General features: G+C 34.0%; 1 protein-coding gene across 17 annotated transcripts in view; it reads left to right on the forward strand.

Annotated features, from left to right (window-relative positions):
• PICALM (phosphatidylinositol binding clathrin assembly protein) overlaps nt 1-13,016 on the forward strand; it is a 110,718-nt gene that overhangs the window by 49,066 nt on the left and 48,636 nt on the right. For all 17 annotated transcript variants that reach the window (XM_047690238.1, XM_047690236.1, XM_047690244.1 and 14 more), the window contains 6 exons: nt 2,129-2,240; nt 4,097-4,203; nt 6,922-6,963; nt 8,975-9,060; nt 11,670-11,793; nt 12,064-12,200. In XM_047690238.1, the coding sequence (XP_047546194.1) occupies nt 2,129-2,240; nt 4,097-4,203; nt 6,922-6,963; nt 8,975-9,060; nt 11,670-11,793; nt 12,064-12,200 (608 nt within the window). The remainder of the gene's footprint in view (nt 1-2,128; nt 2,241-4,096; nt 4,204-6,921; nt 6,964-8,974; nt 9,061-11,669; nt 11,794-12,063; nt 12,201-13,016) is intronic.

Consider the following 13,016-nt stretch of genomic DNA (forward strand, 5'->3'; position numbering starts at 1 on the left):
GATTTTAAAATTAGGTAAAGATTTTCTTTATGAATAGCCAATATAATATTTCACCTTTGTAGGACCAAAAGCATATCAGTTATTAACAAATACAGGAAAGTTCAAGTACACTTGTTATACACACACACACACACACACACACACACACAAAACAGCTTGTTATATATATAGCTGTTGCTGAAAAGCATTGTGTTCCCTGAAAGTTTTGTTTCAGTGACCATTATTTAAACCAAGTTACCAACCTTGTCATTTGTTTGTGATATGTGAGGTGTTAGCATTTTCAAATCGGTTCTTTTTTGGGGCATCTGTCTTGAGACATTTTAGAGCTTATATAAGTACAGGTTAGTGAATGAAACTTGAAAATTTCATACTCAAATAGATTTTTCCTTTAACTTGTGCTATTAATTGATAGTCTTTAAAGTTCTTGAGGGCAGGGACCAGGTCTGCTTTTTCTCTACTATGTCTCCATTGTCAGGAGTATGTGGTGCTTAGAGTACATGTTGAGTTAAACAATAAATGAATTCTGTAGATGCTTCATAGACTGAAATAGGTTATTAAACTATGGCTTACTGCCTGTTTATATGGCTTGTGAGCTAAGAATAATTTTTATATTTTTAAATGGTTGAAAATAATTTTAAAGAAAAGAATATTTTTGACTGGTGAAAATTATATGAAATTCCAATTCAGTTTCTGTAATAGTATTTTTATAATACAGCCAGGCTCACTGGCTTACATATTGTTTATGGATGCTTTTTTGATGTAATAACAGAACTGAGTAGTTGTGACTGAAACCATGTAATTTGCAAAATCTAAAGTATTTACATTTAGGTCCTTTACAGAAAATGTTTGCTTATCTCTAGTGTGGAAGACATAGGGGATTGGTGTAACTATGGAGCTTTAGTTTGGTTTTTATTAGAGAGAGGGTCCAACTCTGAAACTTAATTCACCTGATTAATTATGAATATTTTTATAAAACTGTGTTCTTTTCAGTGTCTCTATTGTCCTTCATTGCATGTAACAATTTGCCTGATGTTCCTTTTGGTAGGGATGGAGTTTTTCTGATTTTTTTTAAACTCAGAAAATGAATGGGAAGAAACCAGAGAGGGGGGACACACTAAATTCTATTTGTGTGTTAGTGGTGTTACCTACCCATTTATAAACCTAATTTTGTAGGGTTAATGCCTAGAAAAGATTGGTGGATCAAAGGACATAAACACTTAAATTTTTAATAAATATTGCCAAGTTACATTACAAAAGGATTAAGCCCAGTCACTTGTCAACGAGTGCCTGTTTTTCTTCATCCTTGTTGGCACTGAGTAGTAGCTTGGTTTTGATTGTTTTGGTGTCTCCTAGTCTGGTGCTAAAGAAAGGATAGTTCTAGTCTAGCTTAATTATTGTATTTTAATTTACCTGATAAGGGAAGTCTTTTCAACATGATATGTGAATTGTCTGTCATTTGCTTCATTATTAGGATTCTCTATAATGGAAGTCAGCCTTGTTAGAGATTTGCAAGTATTTACCAATTTGTTGTTTACTGTTCAACTTTGTGCTTATGTTTTTCTATACCTAAAAGCAAGTTAATTGATTCATCCTTTTTATTCATTTCTTGAGATAAAACTAAAGGTATTTCTAGTATTTTTGATAGACAAATAGGTGCTGGTTTTTTTTGTTGTTGTTATATCATAATTTAGTAATATTCTTTATGTGTGAGGTACTATGCTTTTTACAATCAGTATATCATTAAATTGCCCCATATGAAATAGAAATATTATCATAGCTATTGTGAAGGTGTTTGTTTATAATATTGGAAAAAGGTGTATTTAAAAAAATACATTTCTTCTACCTAGTTTAGCTTTGTGCCTTGATGATTGCTAGGAATTTCAGAAGTTACAGGGTATTTTTGTTCTTTGTGACTTATTTCTGAATAAAATTGAATGTTACAGAATTTTTGTTTGCTTGTGCCTGAACTCTTGACAGATTTTTGCGCTATTTGGATGTAACTCTGATTGCAAGAAATAAATGTATTTTTCTCTAATAAACTTAAATATTTGAATTTGCAGTTTTTGAAGGAAGTTTTTATCATTTAATACATAGATTAGCTCATCTCTCTCTTTTTTTTTTTCCTTAGGTTAATAGTAATGAACTTACAAATGGGGTAATAAATGCTGCCTTCATGCTCCTGTTCAAAGATGCCATTAGACTGTTTGCAGCATACAATGAAGGAATTATAAACCTTTTGGGTAAATATTGCTATAGTTTGTTGTTGTTGCTGTTCTTTTAAGATTTTATTTATTTATTTGAGAGAGGGAGAGAAAGCACAGCCAGAGGTAGGAACAGAAGGAGAGGGAGAGGCAGACTCCCCACTGAGGGAGTCCAGTGCAGGGCTCAATCTCAGGACCCTGGGATCATGACCTGAATTGAAGCCAGACACTTAACAGACTGAGCCACCCATGCCCCCCAAAACTGTTGTAGTTTAATAACATTTTATTTTTTTTAATCTTGTGTCCTGTTGATAAATAATGTGTGAGTTGTTACTTAGAGCTGCCTAACTACTCGTTGGGTTATTGATGACGACAATTTATTTGGAGAAAAGATTTTTATACCTGATTATGGGTTAAGTGATTAAATACTTCTTTTTACAACTAGAAGGTTCAACTGGATGAAATTCTTTTTTTTTTTTTTTTTTTCTAAAGATTTACTTATTTTAGAGAGAGTGAGAGTGTGCTTATGCACACACATGCGTGCACACCTAAGTGGGGTCGGGTGTGAGGGGTTAATGGGGTGAAAGGGGATGGAGGGGAAGAGGGAGAGAGACAAAGAATCCCCAAGCAGACTTCCCACTGAGTAGGGGGGCCCTGTGCTGAACTTGATCCCAGGACCCTGAGATCATGACCTGGGCCAAAATCAAGAGCCAGCTGCTCAACCAACTGAGTCACCCAGGTGCTCCTAGATGAACTTTGTTTTTTTACATATATCTGTGTTTTTCTCCTATTAGTTTTACTATTTTTTAAAATATAAAATCCCCTTAAAATTAAGTTGGAGTTTTTTCTCTGCCAGAAAAATCTTACTTCCTCACAATTCACTCCATAAAGAATTTTGATTGTAAAATAGATGTTTGTTCTAAGCCTAATTTTAAAATTGATAATTATTTTAAATGCATTAAACATTTATTTTTTGGGATGCCTCTTACTTTTGAGGCGTTTTAAGAATGTGTATATTCATTATATACAGAATGCAGTTCTATATATAGAGAGAGAGAGAGGGAGAGAGTGCGGTTAATTTTGCCAAGAAATTATCATTTTTTTCTGTGGGACTTGGATGGAGTAGACAAATTAACAGTTTAAAGAGTACCTAAGTATCAAGTATCAGGTATCAAATGTTTTCACTCCACTGTGCTTATTTTCCCTCCCCTCCCCTTTAAAAAAAAATTTTATTTAAATTTGCTTTTTATGAGCTTATTCACAACTTACTTCCTTTAGGAATGTTTTAATTTATGATGATAGGGAAATTGAACTTACTGTTTCTTAGGTAAAAGAAGGTTTTCTACAGAGTTTTGGGAATCTGTCTTAAGACCCTACAATTGGTATAAATGAAGCTCTTTGTTGCTGTTCATATAGTAAGTTTAAATAAGTTTTCCAAAAGTAAAAAAAATGATAAAGCAAAAAACAAAAAAAAAAAGAAAAAAAAATAAGTTTTCCAGGTGACATTTGGACATGATAAAGTTGCCATCTTTGTTAATATGTTACTACTAAGAATATTTGGAAGTAGAAGTTAATGCTGTTTTAAATGGAGAAAAGTATAACGTGTTAACAAAAAATGCAAATTATATTTAGGGAATTGTGAGGTAAGAAATTTTATAGAACAAACTAGTAATATAGGCGAAGTCAAATGATTTTTCTGTTTTGATATAATAGCACCTCTGTTTTAATTTGCTTTAAATGTCTAAGCTAATATAACACTTAATATTTTTTCTGTAGGGTGAGTGTGTTCTCTGAGACACCTGTATCATCTCTTTGGGGCTATTACTTAATCCTTTTCCTTTTTGAGTGTTCTGTTTTGATGTGAACAAAAGCATTCTTACATTTACTTTTGGCAGAAAAATATTTTGATATGAAAAAGAACCAGTGCAAAGAAGGTCTTGACATCTATAAGAAGTTCCTGACTAGGATGACAAGAATCTCAGAATTTCTCAAAGTTGCAGAGGTAAACTGTCCTTAAGTTGACTGTCTCTCTTAACTTGCCTTTTTGTCGTTAAGTATAGATTTTAAAGAAATAAGGCATTATCCAAATGAAAGAAACATCTTAAATATGATGAAGTATATAGTTAGTTATATCCATATGCTGTTGTTGAATCCTTTGTTATGGTATGAATATGATGTGATATTGAATAAGATCCTGTATATTTAATTCAGTATTCAATATTGAAAGGTATCTATTTTTAAATTGTTTATTTCTCTGCAAAATCAGGTGGGTGGTACATAATGGTGGCAGAGATTTTTATGTTTGGCATTAGCCATGTATTTTAGCATATTGTCCTGGTATGTGATAGAGAATATTCAGTGTGAGTGCAAGTCTTTTTCCTCCAGTGAGACTTGTAGATAGGGTCACATGGTTCATAGAGTTTTGTTCCCCCTACAGAAGTGAATTTAGTGTATATATTGTTTATCATTGATTATGAAAACCACGAATGTAAGTTGTAGGATAATTTTATAGATCGATTTAAAAAACAATTTTCTGGATTTCTAGAATAGTGTTATACTACTTTAAAGTGTTCTTTTCCTTTTTTTTTTTTTTTTTCATTCCTCAGTCTAATGTATTAATGGCAAATATAGTTTAATAGAAAATTTTCCTCAAGAGGTTTTTTTTCTTGTAAGAAAACACAGAATATTTTAAAAGAATGTTAGCCTGAGCCAACAATTTAATTTTTAGTGAGCTCATTACGAATGATAAACTTTAAGATAATTCATAATAACATTTCTGTATCAATCTATAGAAATTGTTCTTAGCCATCGACTGATAACCTCTCCGCATTTTTTCCCCACGACACCCAGAAAACGTTTTTTCCCTAGTGTGGTTTTAATTCTGCAGTGGGGTGTTATAAACTTGGGTGCTTATGTCCCGAGTTTGAACCCTGATTTCAGCTATACCGTCTTGATACAGGTGTTAATCTTGGCATCCCATGGTTTCCTCATCTGTAAAAGGGTTTTCAATAGTACTTACCTCACTGGTTTGTTGTAAAATTGCTCAGAACAGTATCTGACTTCTAGTTTGTGTCCTGAAGACATTTGCCATTATTTTTATTTTCTGCCACCTTGAGAAAGCACTTATTGGAATGCAAATGAATGTCAGTAGTGGTCTTTTAAGGATAATTAATCTAATATATATTTTATAGGAATTTTATAGTATACATTTATATTTTCCAATGAAAAGAAAGTAATCTATAACCTTCAGTTCAGAATCCAGCAGATGTCCTATTTTGAGAACTCTTGGCCCAAGTAATTTTTTATCTGTATTGATGTGTACAAAGGATTTTTTTATAGGTAGCTGAATGGTGTTTGAAAAGTGTAGTTCATTAATTTTGGCAAATAAAGGAAGGATTTAGTTAGTTTAGACAAAAATATTTTACTTTTAAGTTGTTTAAACTGTCCGAAACATCTTACTGAAGAATTTATCTTTTGCCAGAAACCATAATAAAAAATAATAAAAAGCTAATAAAACCCTGCTTTAAAAAAAATAATTTTCTGGCATTGTCACAGAAGGCATTTGTGTTGTGGTAATGCTTACAGGCATTGCACAGAACTTGCACAGAGGCAGCTTTCAAAGTTTCTGTTTTCCCTTTTTGTACACTCTACCCATCACCAGTAGAGATGTCTTGCTAGGAAAATTTTGGATGATGACTGGGCTATAACTGATCAGTTATATCAAAGTAGTTAATGTGGAACTAGCAAGTTGGTGAGTCTAGCTCTATTACCATGGTGGTATTTCATTCTGTAGCAGATGAAATAGAATAAAACAGGATGATGAGACCTTTGAAGAAAATAGCTTTACGTTAGCTCTTTTATGAAGTCCACTGAAGTTTGTATTGGATTTAAAGTATCTCTCAAGGAGAAATCAGTGTTTTTTTGTTTTTTTTTTTTTGTTTTTTTTTTTTTCATTTCTTTTGGGTAAGTCATATACTAAAATAAGAAGAAGGTAGCATTTGGGACCCCAGGGTGGCTCAGTTGGTTAAGTGCTTGCCTTCAGCTCAGGTCATGATCCCTGGGTCCCGGGATCTGGTCCACATCAGGCTCCTTGCTTGGCGGGGAGCCAGCTTCTCCCTCTGCCTCTGCCTGCCACTCCCCCTGCTTGTGTGCACTCTCTCTCTCCCTCTCTCTCTTTCTGACAAATAAAATCTTTAAAAAAAAAAATACTGTATTTACTATGTTTCCAATAAATTCTTAAATGTTTCAATTTGTTGACTTTTCCCTTTAGTCTCTTACATTCTTTGCATTTGATAGTTGTAGTTATTGACTTTAATTTTAAGCCTTTATTTACCTCCAGTTCTTCTGGTTTGAGATAAGTAGACCATCTGCTCCATATGATGTGAGAAATAAAATACTCTTTCATGAGACTGTCTTTGGGCTTGCAGATTGTGATAGCATAGCTTACATAGGTGCTCAGAAGATGCGGAGATGGTAACTTAATAGTCTTATTGAATTTCAGCCTCTAGTTCTCCGTTTATGACTTTCAGAGCCATTAAAGAACATCTAAGCCCTTGGGAATATTGAATGATACCTCTGGATATTAAATAGTCTTCTGATTTTAAAGATTATCTATCTAGAATATTGTTCGCAGTACTATCTGTAAATTTCATTTTCTAAATTTTTAATACTTCTTTATTATAATTTTGTTTATTGAATACGATGCTTCTGCTTCTTACAGCAAGTCGGAATTGACAGAGGTGATATACCAGACCTTTCACAGGTAAATATATTGCTATAATATCATTTCACTGTTTCCTGTCTTTCCCTGTATTGCTAGGTGTGAAGGGTACAAAGATGAATAATATGCAGCTCCTGCTGTCAAGGAGATCAGTGTAATTTTCTTGGCAGATTTTAACTTGATACATTGCCTACTGTTGTGCTAGCATTTTGATCTCTTCATCTCTTATGTTGGTGGAGCTAGCCATTACTATACCATTCCTTTAGTTTATTCCCTTTAATTTCCAGTTCAAAGCCCAGTTTTAATTTAGGATTCTGTAGCCTGGTAGTTAAATATCTAAACGTTCAGCTCAGGTGTACCTTAGACTATATGTGATCTTAGGCAAGATACTTAAATTTCACTCTCTCAGGTTGTTCATTTGTAAAATGGATATAATACTAGTGTCTTCCTCATGGACTCAGTAATTACATACAAGGTAGTTAGCATGGGTCTGTTGTGCTATAATAGCTTTTTAAATGTTAATCACTGTCAACATTCTCATCTCTGACAAGAGCTCCTGGGAGTCTTAGACATTTTGTTGAGATTAGGGAGTGGTGTACATGTGTACTCAGTTCAACATAGTTAATGTTATAATCCAGTATTTTTGGTTTTAATTGGTTTTCTACTATATCTTTCTTGTACTAAGGTAAGGTCTTGTATATAGAGAGAAAATGCAGAATGAAGGAAATTGTGCAAGTCGTAATTGGTAGAGAGATTGAGATTCCTGTAATCCAGTAACTCTTTATCTCAAATCCTAAAGATTACTTGGGGCAAGTAAATGCCACTGATGCATTTGCTTCACTGAAAGGTAGTGAACAGTTTCTTTTCAGCTCACTGAAAAGGTTTCCTTTTGAAAGTAATTAGCTCTTCATATTAAGATTTGCTATATAGCCTTTAAAGGCCAGTCTTTGTTTTTTAAAATAAAATTAAGCTAAATATCTGTTTCACTGGAATTTGATAAACTGTAAACATTTGCGTTATCAGCACACTGTTCAATATAAAAATCAGTTCCATCACCCCAGTTCTCAGGTCCCCCTCTGGTCACTACCTAGTCCTCTCCATAAATCACTGTTTTGATTTCTAATAACATAATTTTTTGACATCTTAAATGTAATATAAATAGAATCTTGCAAGTATTTTTCTTCTATCTGCCTTCTTTTGCTCATCATAGTGTTTGGAGTTCTGTCAGTCTTGAGTGTACCATTAATTTATTCCTCTTTATTGCTGACTAGTATATTTCACTGTGCGACTTCACAATTTTGTTTATCCATTTTCCAGATGATGGACTGTGGGATTATTTGTAATTTTTTAACTGTTGTTAATAAAGCTACTAAAACATTCTTGAACAAGTCTTTTCATGTGGAGATAGTTATTTATGTCTTTTGGGTAGATAATTAGGAATGGAATTGGGTAGTTAAGCTAGGTGTATATTTCATATCATAAAAAAGTTTCAGATCCTTTTTCAAGGTGGATGAATTCCAACCAACATTGTGTAAGAGTTTCATTTGTTCCATATCTTCACCAGTGTTCCATGTTGCTAGTCTTTAACTTCAGACATTCTAGTGGGTAAAAAATTGTATCTCATTGTGATTTTTAATTGGCATTTTCTTGATGCTGTTCTGTAGTTTCATTTCTCAGTAACTGTTCAAAGATAATGTTTGCACACTTCAATTACTCAACAAATATTTATTAATTATAGGTAATGGGCCCAACAATATGTTCAGCTTTTAGGAGTATGTTTTTATTTAAAATTCAAATAAATATTTTAAAAAGTAATTACTTGCAGGAACCTCTCTTAATGTTTCATGTTTACATAGTCTCGTTTTTATATTTTTGATTACGTTTATTAATATCCCTTACTAGGTCATGCTTATATAATAAAAATAACTCCACTGTTAGTTTGTGAGGAATATACCTTTTTGTTACTCTCATATGTTAGATAATATGTAATTTTTTTTTTTTTTTGACCAGTGGCCTAATGATCATGAAAATCTTAATATCTGTACAATTTTAGGCCCCAAGCAGTCTTCTTGATGCTTTGGAACAACATTTAGCTTCCTTGGAAGGAAAGAAAATCAAAGATTCTACAGCTGCAAGCAGGTACATTATTCTTGGTAGGGCAAAGAGCAGGAGTGATTTTCTGAGAAAGTTGATGAATTCCAAGTTATTTAACTTCCCCTTATCTTGATTAATCATTTATAAAATGTGCTTAATAGCATCTCACCTCATAGAGTTGCTAAGGATTAAATGCATTAATACATGTAAATTTTTGGAATAGTTCCTGATCTTCAATAGATGGCAGTATCTCTTAAGACGATAAAACTGACTACATGGTTTGCAATGGTATTCATAGTGTTAGTATTTCTCTCAAAGGTGATAGTATATTGGGGCACCTGGCTGGCTCAGTCAGAAGAGCATGCGACTCTTGATCTTGAGGTTGTGAATTTGAGCCCCACGTGGGGTGTAGAGATTACTTAAAAGAAATAAAACTTTATGGGACACCTGGGTGGCTCAGTTGGTTAAGCAGCTGCCTTCGGCTCAGGTCATGATCCCAGCGTCCTGGGATCGAGTCCCACATCAGGCTCCTTGCTCATCAGGGAGCCTGCTTCTCCCTCTGCCTCTGCCTGCCATTCTGTCTGCCTGTGCTTGCTCTCTCTCCCTCTCTCTCTGACAAATAAATAAATAAAATCTTTAAAAAAAAAAAAAAGAAAACTTAAAAAAAATGAGCAATAAATTTAAAAAATAAAACTTTTTAAAAAAGTGGTAACGCATCGATTCATATGGTGTCTAGTAATTTTCAGATGCCCTTTTACAAATTTGATTAACCTCCACTGTAGGCCAGTGAAATTTATGCAGTAGTAATTCTGAGACTCAAACCTATGATGTCTGATGTCAAATTTCATCATCTTTCTCTAATGCCAGTTGATTATTGACATATTTAAACAGCTTTTTTGAGCTGATTTCTAAGACTGAAACCAGTTAACCTTGCAAATAGCACAGATCATCTAATACTGGCTGTGTAACATGAGTTTTGTACTGGGTAGTGACTTGAGTAATTCTCATTTTTTATTATGATTTTCTTTTAATAGCATGAAAAAATTTGTGTAAAATATTTATAATGAGAACCTTCTTTTTCTTTAGACTTTTTGTTTATTTCACAATTATTTTGGGGGGGGTAACAAAATTTAATTTTTTTAAAAGATTTTATTTATTTATTTGACAGAGATCACAAGTAGGCAGAGAGGCAGGCAGAGAGGAGGGGGAAGCAGGCTCCCCCCTGAGTAGAGAGCCGGATGTGGGCCTCGATCCCAGGACCCTGGGATCAAGACCTGAGCCGAAGGCAGAGGTTTTAACTCACTGAGCCACCCAGGGACCCCCAAAATTTAATTTTTTTTTTTAAAGATTTTATTTATTTATTTGACAGAGAGAGATCACAAGTAGACAGAGAGGCAGGCAGAGAGAGAGAGAGGGAAGCAGGCTCCCTGCTGAGCAGAGAGCCCGATGCGGGCCTCGATTCCAGGACCCTGAGATCATGACCTGAGCCGAAGGCAGCGGCTTAACCCACTGAGCCACCCAGGCACCCCAAAATTTAATTTTTAAAGGAAAATGCTATTACTGGATTTTAGTACTTTTTAATTCAGATTTGTTCTTTGAATTTTCTGGTAGGTTTTTAGAAGCATAAGCCAAATTATATGGCTCACTTACTTGAGAAAATAATGAAAAATAAAGTCAAATAGTTCAGGTGTATATTGATTTAACCTCATACTTTTTTATCATAAAATTTGCCGGGTTTCTTGCATTTCTGTAACAACTGTATTACTCTTCCCTTCTAAGTTGTATCTTTATAAAGTTGATTTTACAAAAAATTTGAATAGTTTTGCCACTTACATGCTTAGAATAGAAATTAATGATTGGTGTGTGATAAAAGGAAAATGAGTAAAGGTTACTGAGTAGTAGTTCTTCAGGTTAGAATTCTTTACTACATGGGTTTATGGTGCTTAAAATTGACATTTGGGAATTTAATGTTGTTGGGGTCTGTGGTATGGATAAGGTTTTGATACATAAGGAAAAGGAGGTGATCTGCTGTGTATCTGCCAGTGAGAGATGATGCATTCTACATGTGTGACGTTTGAAAAGGAAATTCTGGCTTGGCAAAAGACTAGCACATAGAAAGGAAGTGCCAGGTGGACTAATGACTGAAATAAAATTGATCTTCCTTTAAAGGAACCTGTGGTCCTCTGGGAACGACATCTTTGGGTGTTATTACACGGGAAACATCTAGACACACATTATTTGTTACTGGTACTCATATTTTTGTGTTCCTGTAGTAGTACTGCCAAAATCTAGGCTGTAAATTAGCAGAGTAATTTCCTGTGAGAAAGTCAATACATTTTACCCATAAGGTTTTTTCTGGGAGCACAGGAGCTCTTTCCTAATTGCATTGGTTCCCTCCCTTGGGACTTGGAAAAAGCAGTGTCCCTTAATGTTATTGTGAACCCTTTCCAAAGTCTAACCGTTAAAAAAGCAGTGAATGTTTGTATAAATTAGCTAACTGCTAATAATCCTGTGGGTAGAATATTTCATCTGAAGTACTGATTTTTACTCTATAAGGTAAGTTCATAATTGTAGTGCTTATCCATGGCCATGTTTCCAGACCATTTCATAACTATGTTGCAAAAAGCCAAATTACCTTTGTCCAATTATTCTAGGGCGACAACACTTTCCAATGCAGTTTCTTCCTTGGCAAGTACTGGCCTGTCTCTAACCAAAGTGGATGAGAGGGAAAAGCAGGCAGCATTAGAGGAAGAACAGGCTCGTTTAAAAGCTTTAAAGGTAGGTGTTTGCATTCTCTGTATTGGGAAAAACAAGTAAAGGTGTTCATCAAGTAATTGGGACCTCTAAATAGACTAACAGTATTTCATGTATAGTTATCCAGATGGGGTGAAACTCAGTAGTTGGATTTTTCATCCTGACATTGAATGGCTATTAAAACAGAGAATACCTTTCTGCTATCAGAACAAAATTAGATAATACTTTTTTTTCCAAGGCCTTAAAACAAAATCTGCTTTCTGGATTCCTTATGCTAATTTCTTTTCTCAACAGGAACAGCGCCTAAAAGAACTTGCAAAGAAACCTCATAGCTCTTTAACAACCGCAGCCTCTCCTGTGTCCTCCTCAGCAGGGGGTATAATGACTGCACCAGCCATTGACATCTTTTCTACTCCTAGTTCTTCTAACAGGTATGTGGGGGAGATAAAGGTTCCCTTTGAATATTTAGATTTAAAGATAGACTTCTCATAGAAATGTTACAGAACTTTTAAGATTTAGTTTAATTTGTGGTTTTGTATTCATAAATTCACACAAAGGTGATAATAGTTGGTGATAGTGATATAATTAAAAGTTTATGTTTTGCATATTTAGGAGATGAAAGATGACTGAGTTACAAATTCATACTAATTGGAATGTAGTAGGTTATCTCTGTGCAGCTGTTTCATTTATGTACATGGATATGTATTCTATTTCACAGTATTCTTTCATTGGATATTAAATTAAAGGTCTTTGATGTCTGTTCCCAGGTGTTAAACTCAGTGATCTGGAACATAGTAAGAGTTTAGAGTTGCCAGGTTTCTGTGGCAATTGTAGCCTACCAGACTAACTTCAGTAATCTTGTTGTGTAATTAAAGCTACTGAACAGTGGAAGTTAATATTTCCAGGCAAATTAGGATAATTGGCTTTTTCTTAATTTGTCCTGTCTTTTACCTTGGAGTGGTTTAAAGTCTTAAGTTTGGAATTCAGATTCTGGTTTGAATCCTTGCTCTGTTGGTTGTTCTTTCATTCCTTCTCTCTTTTTCTTTTCTTTTCTTTCTTTTTTTTTTTTTCTTTCTATCTCTATCTCTATCTCTGTCTCCAAATAAGATGTATGGTACAGTTCAGTGGTTCTCAATTTTTAATAAGCATCAGAATCACCTGGAGAGTTTCTTTTTTTTTTTTTAATTTTATTTTTTATAAACATATATTTTTATCCCCAGGGGTACAGGTCTGTGAATCGCCAGGTT

The sequence above is a fragment of the Lutra lutra genome, chromosome 10 (genome assembly GCF_902655055.1).
Source record: "Lutra lutra chromosome 10, mLutLut1.2, whole genome shotgun sequence".
Taxonomy (NCBI): domain Eukaryota; kingdom Metazoa; phylum Chordata; class Mammalia; order Carnivora; family Mustelidae; genus Lutra; species Lutra lutra.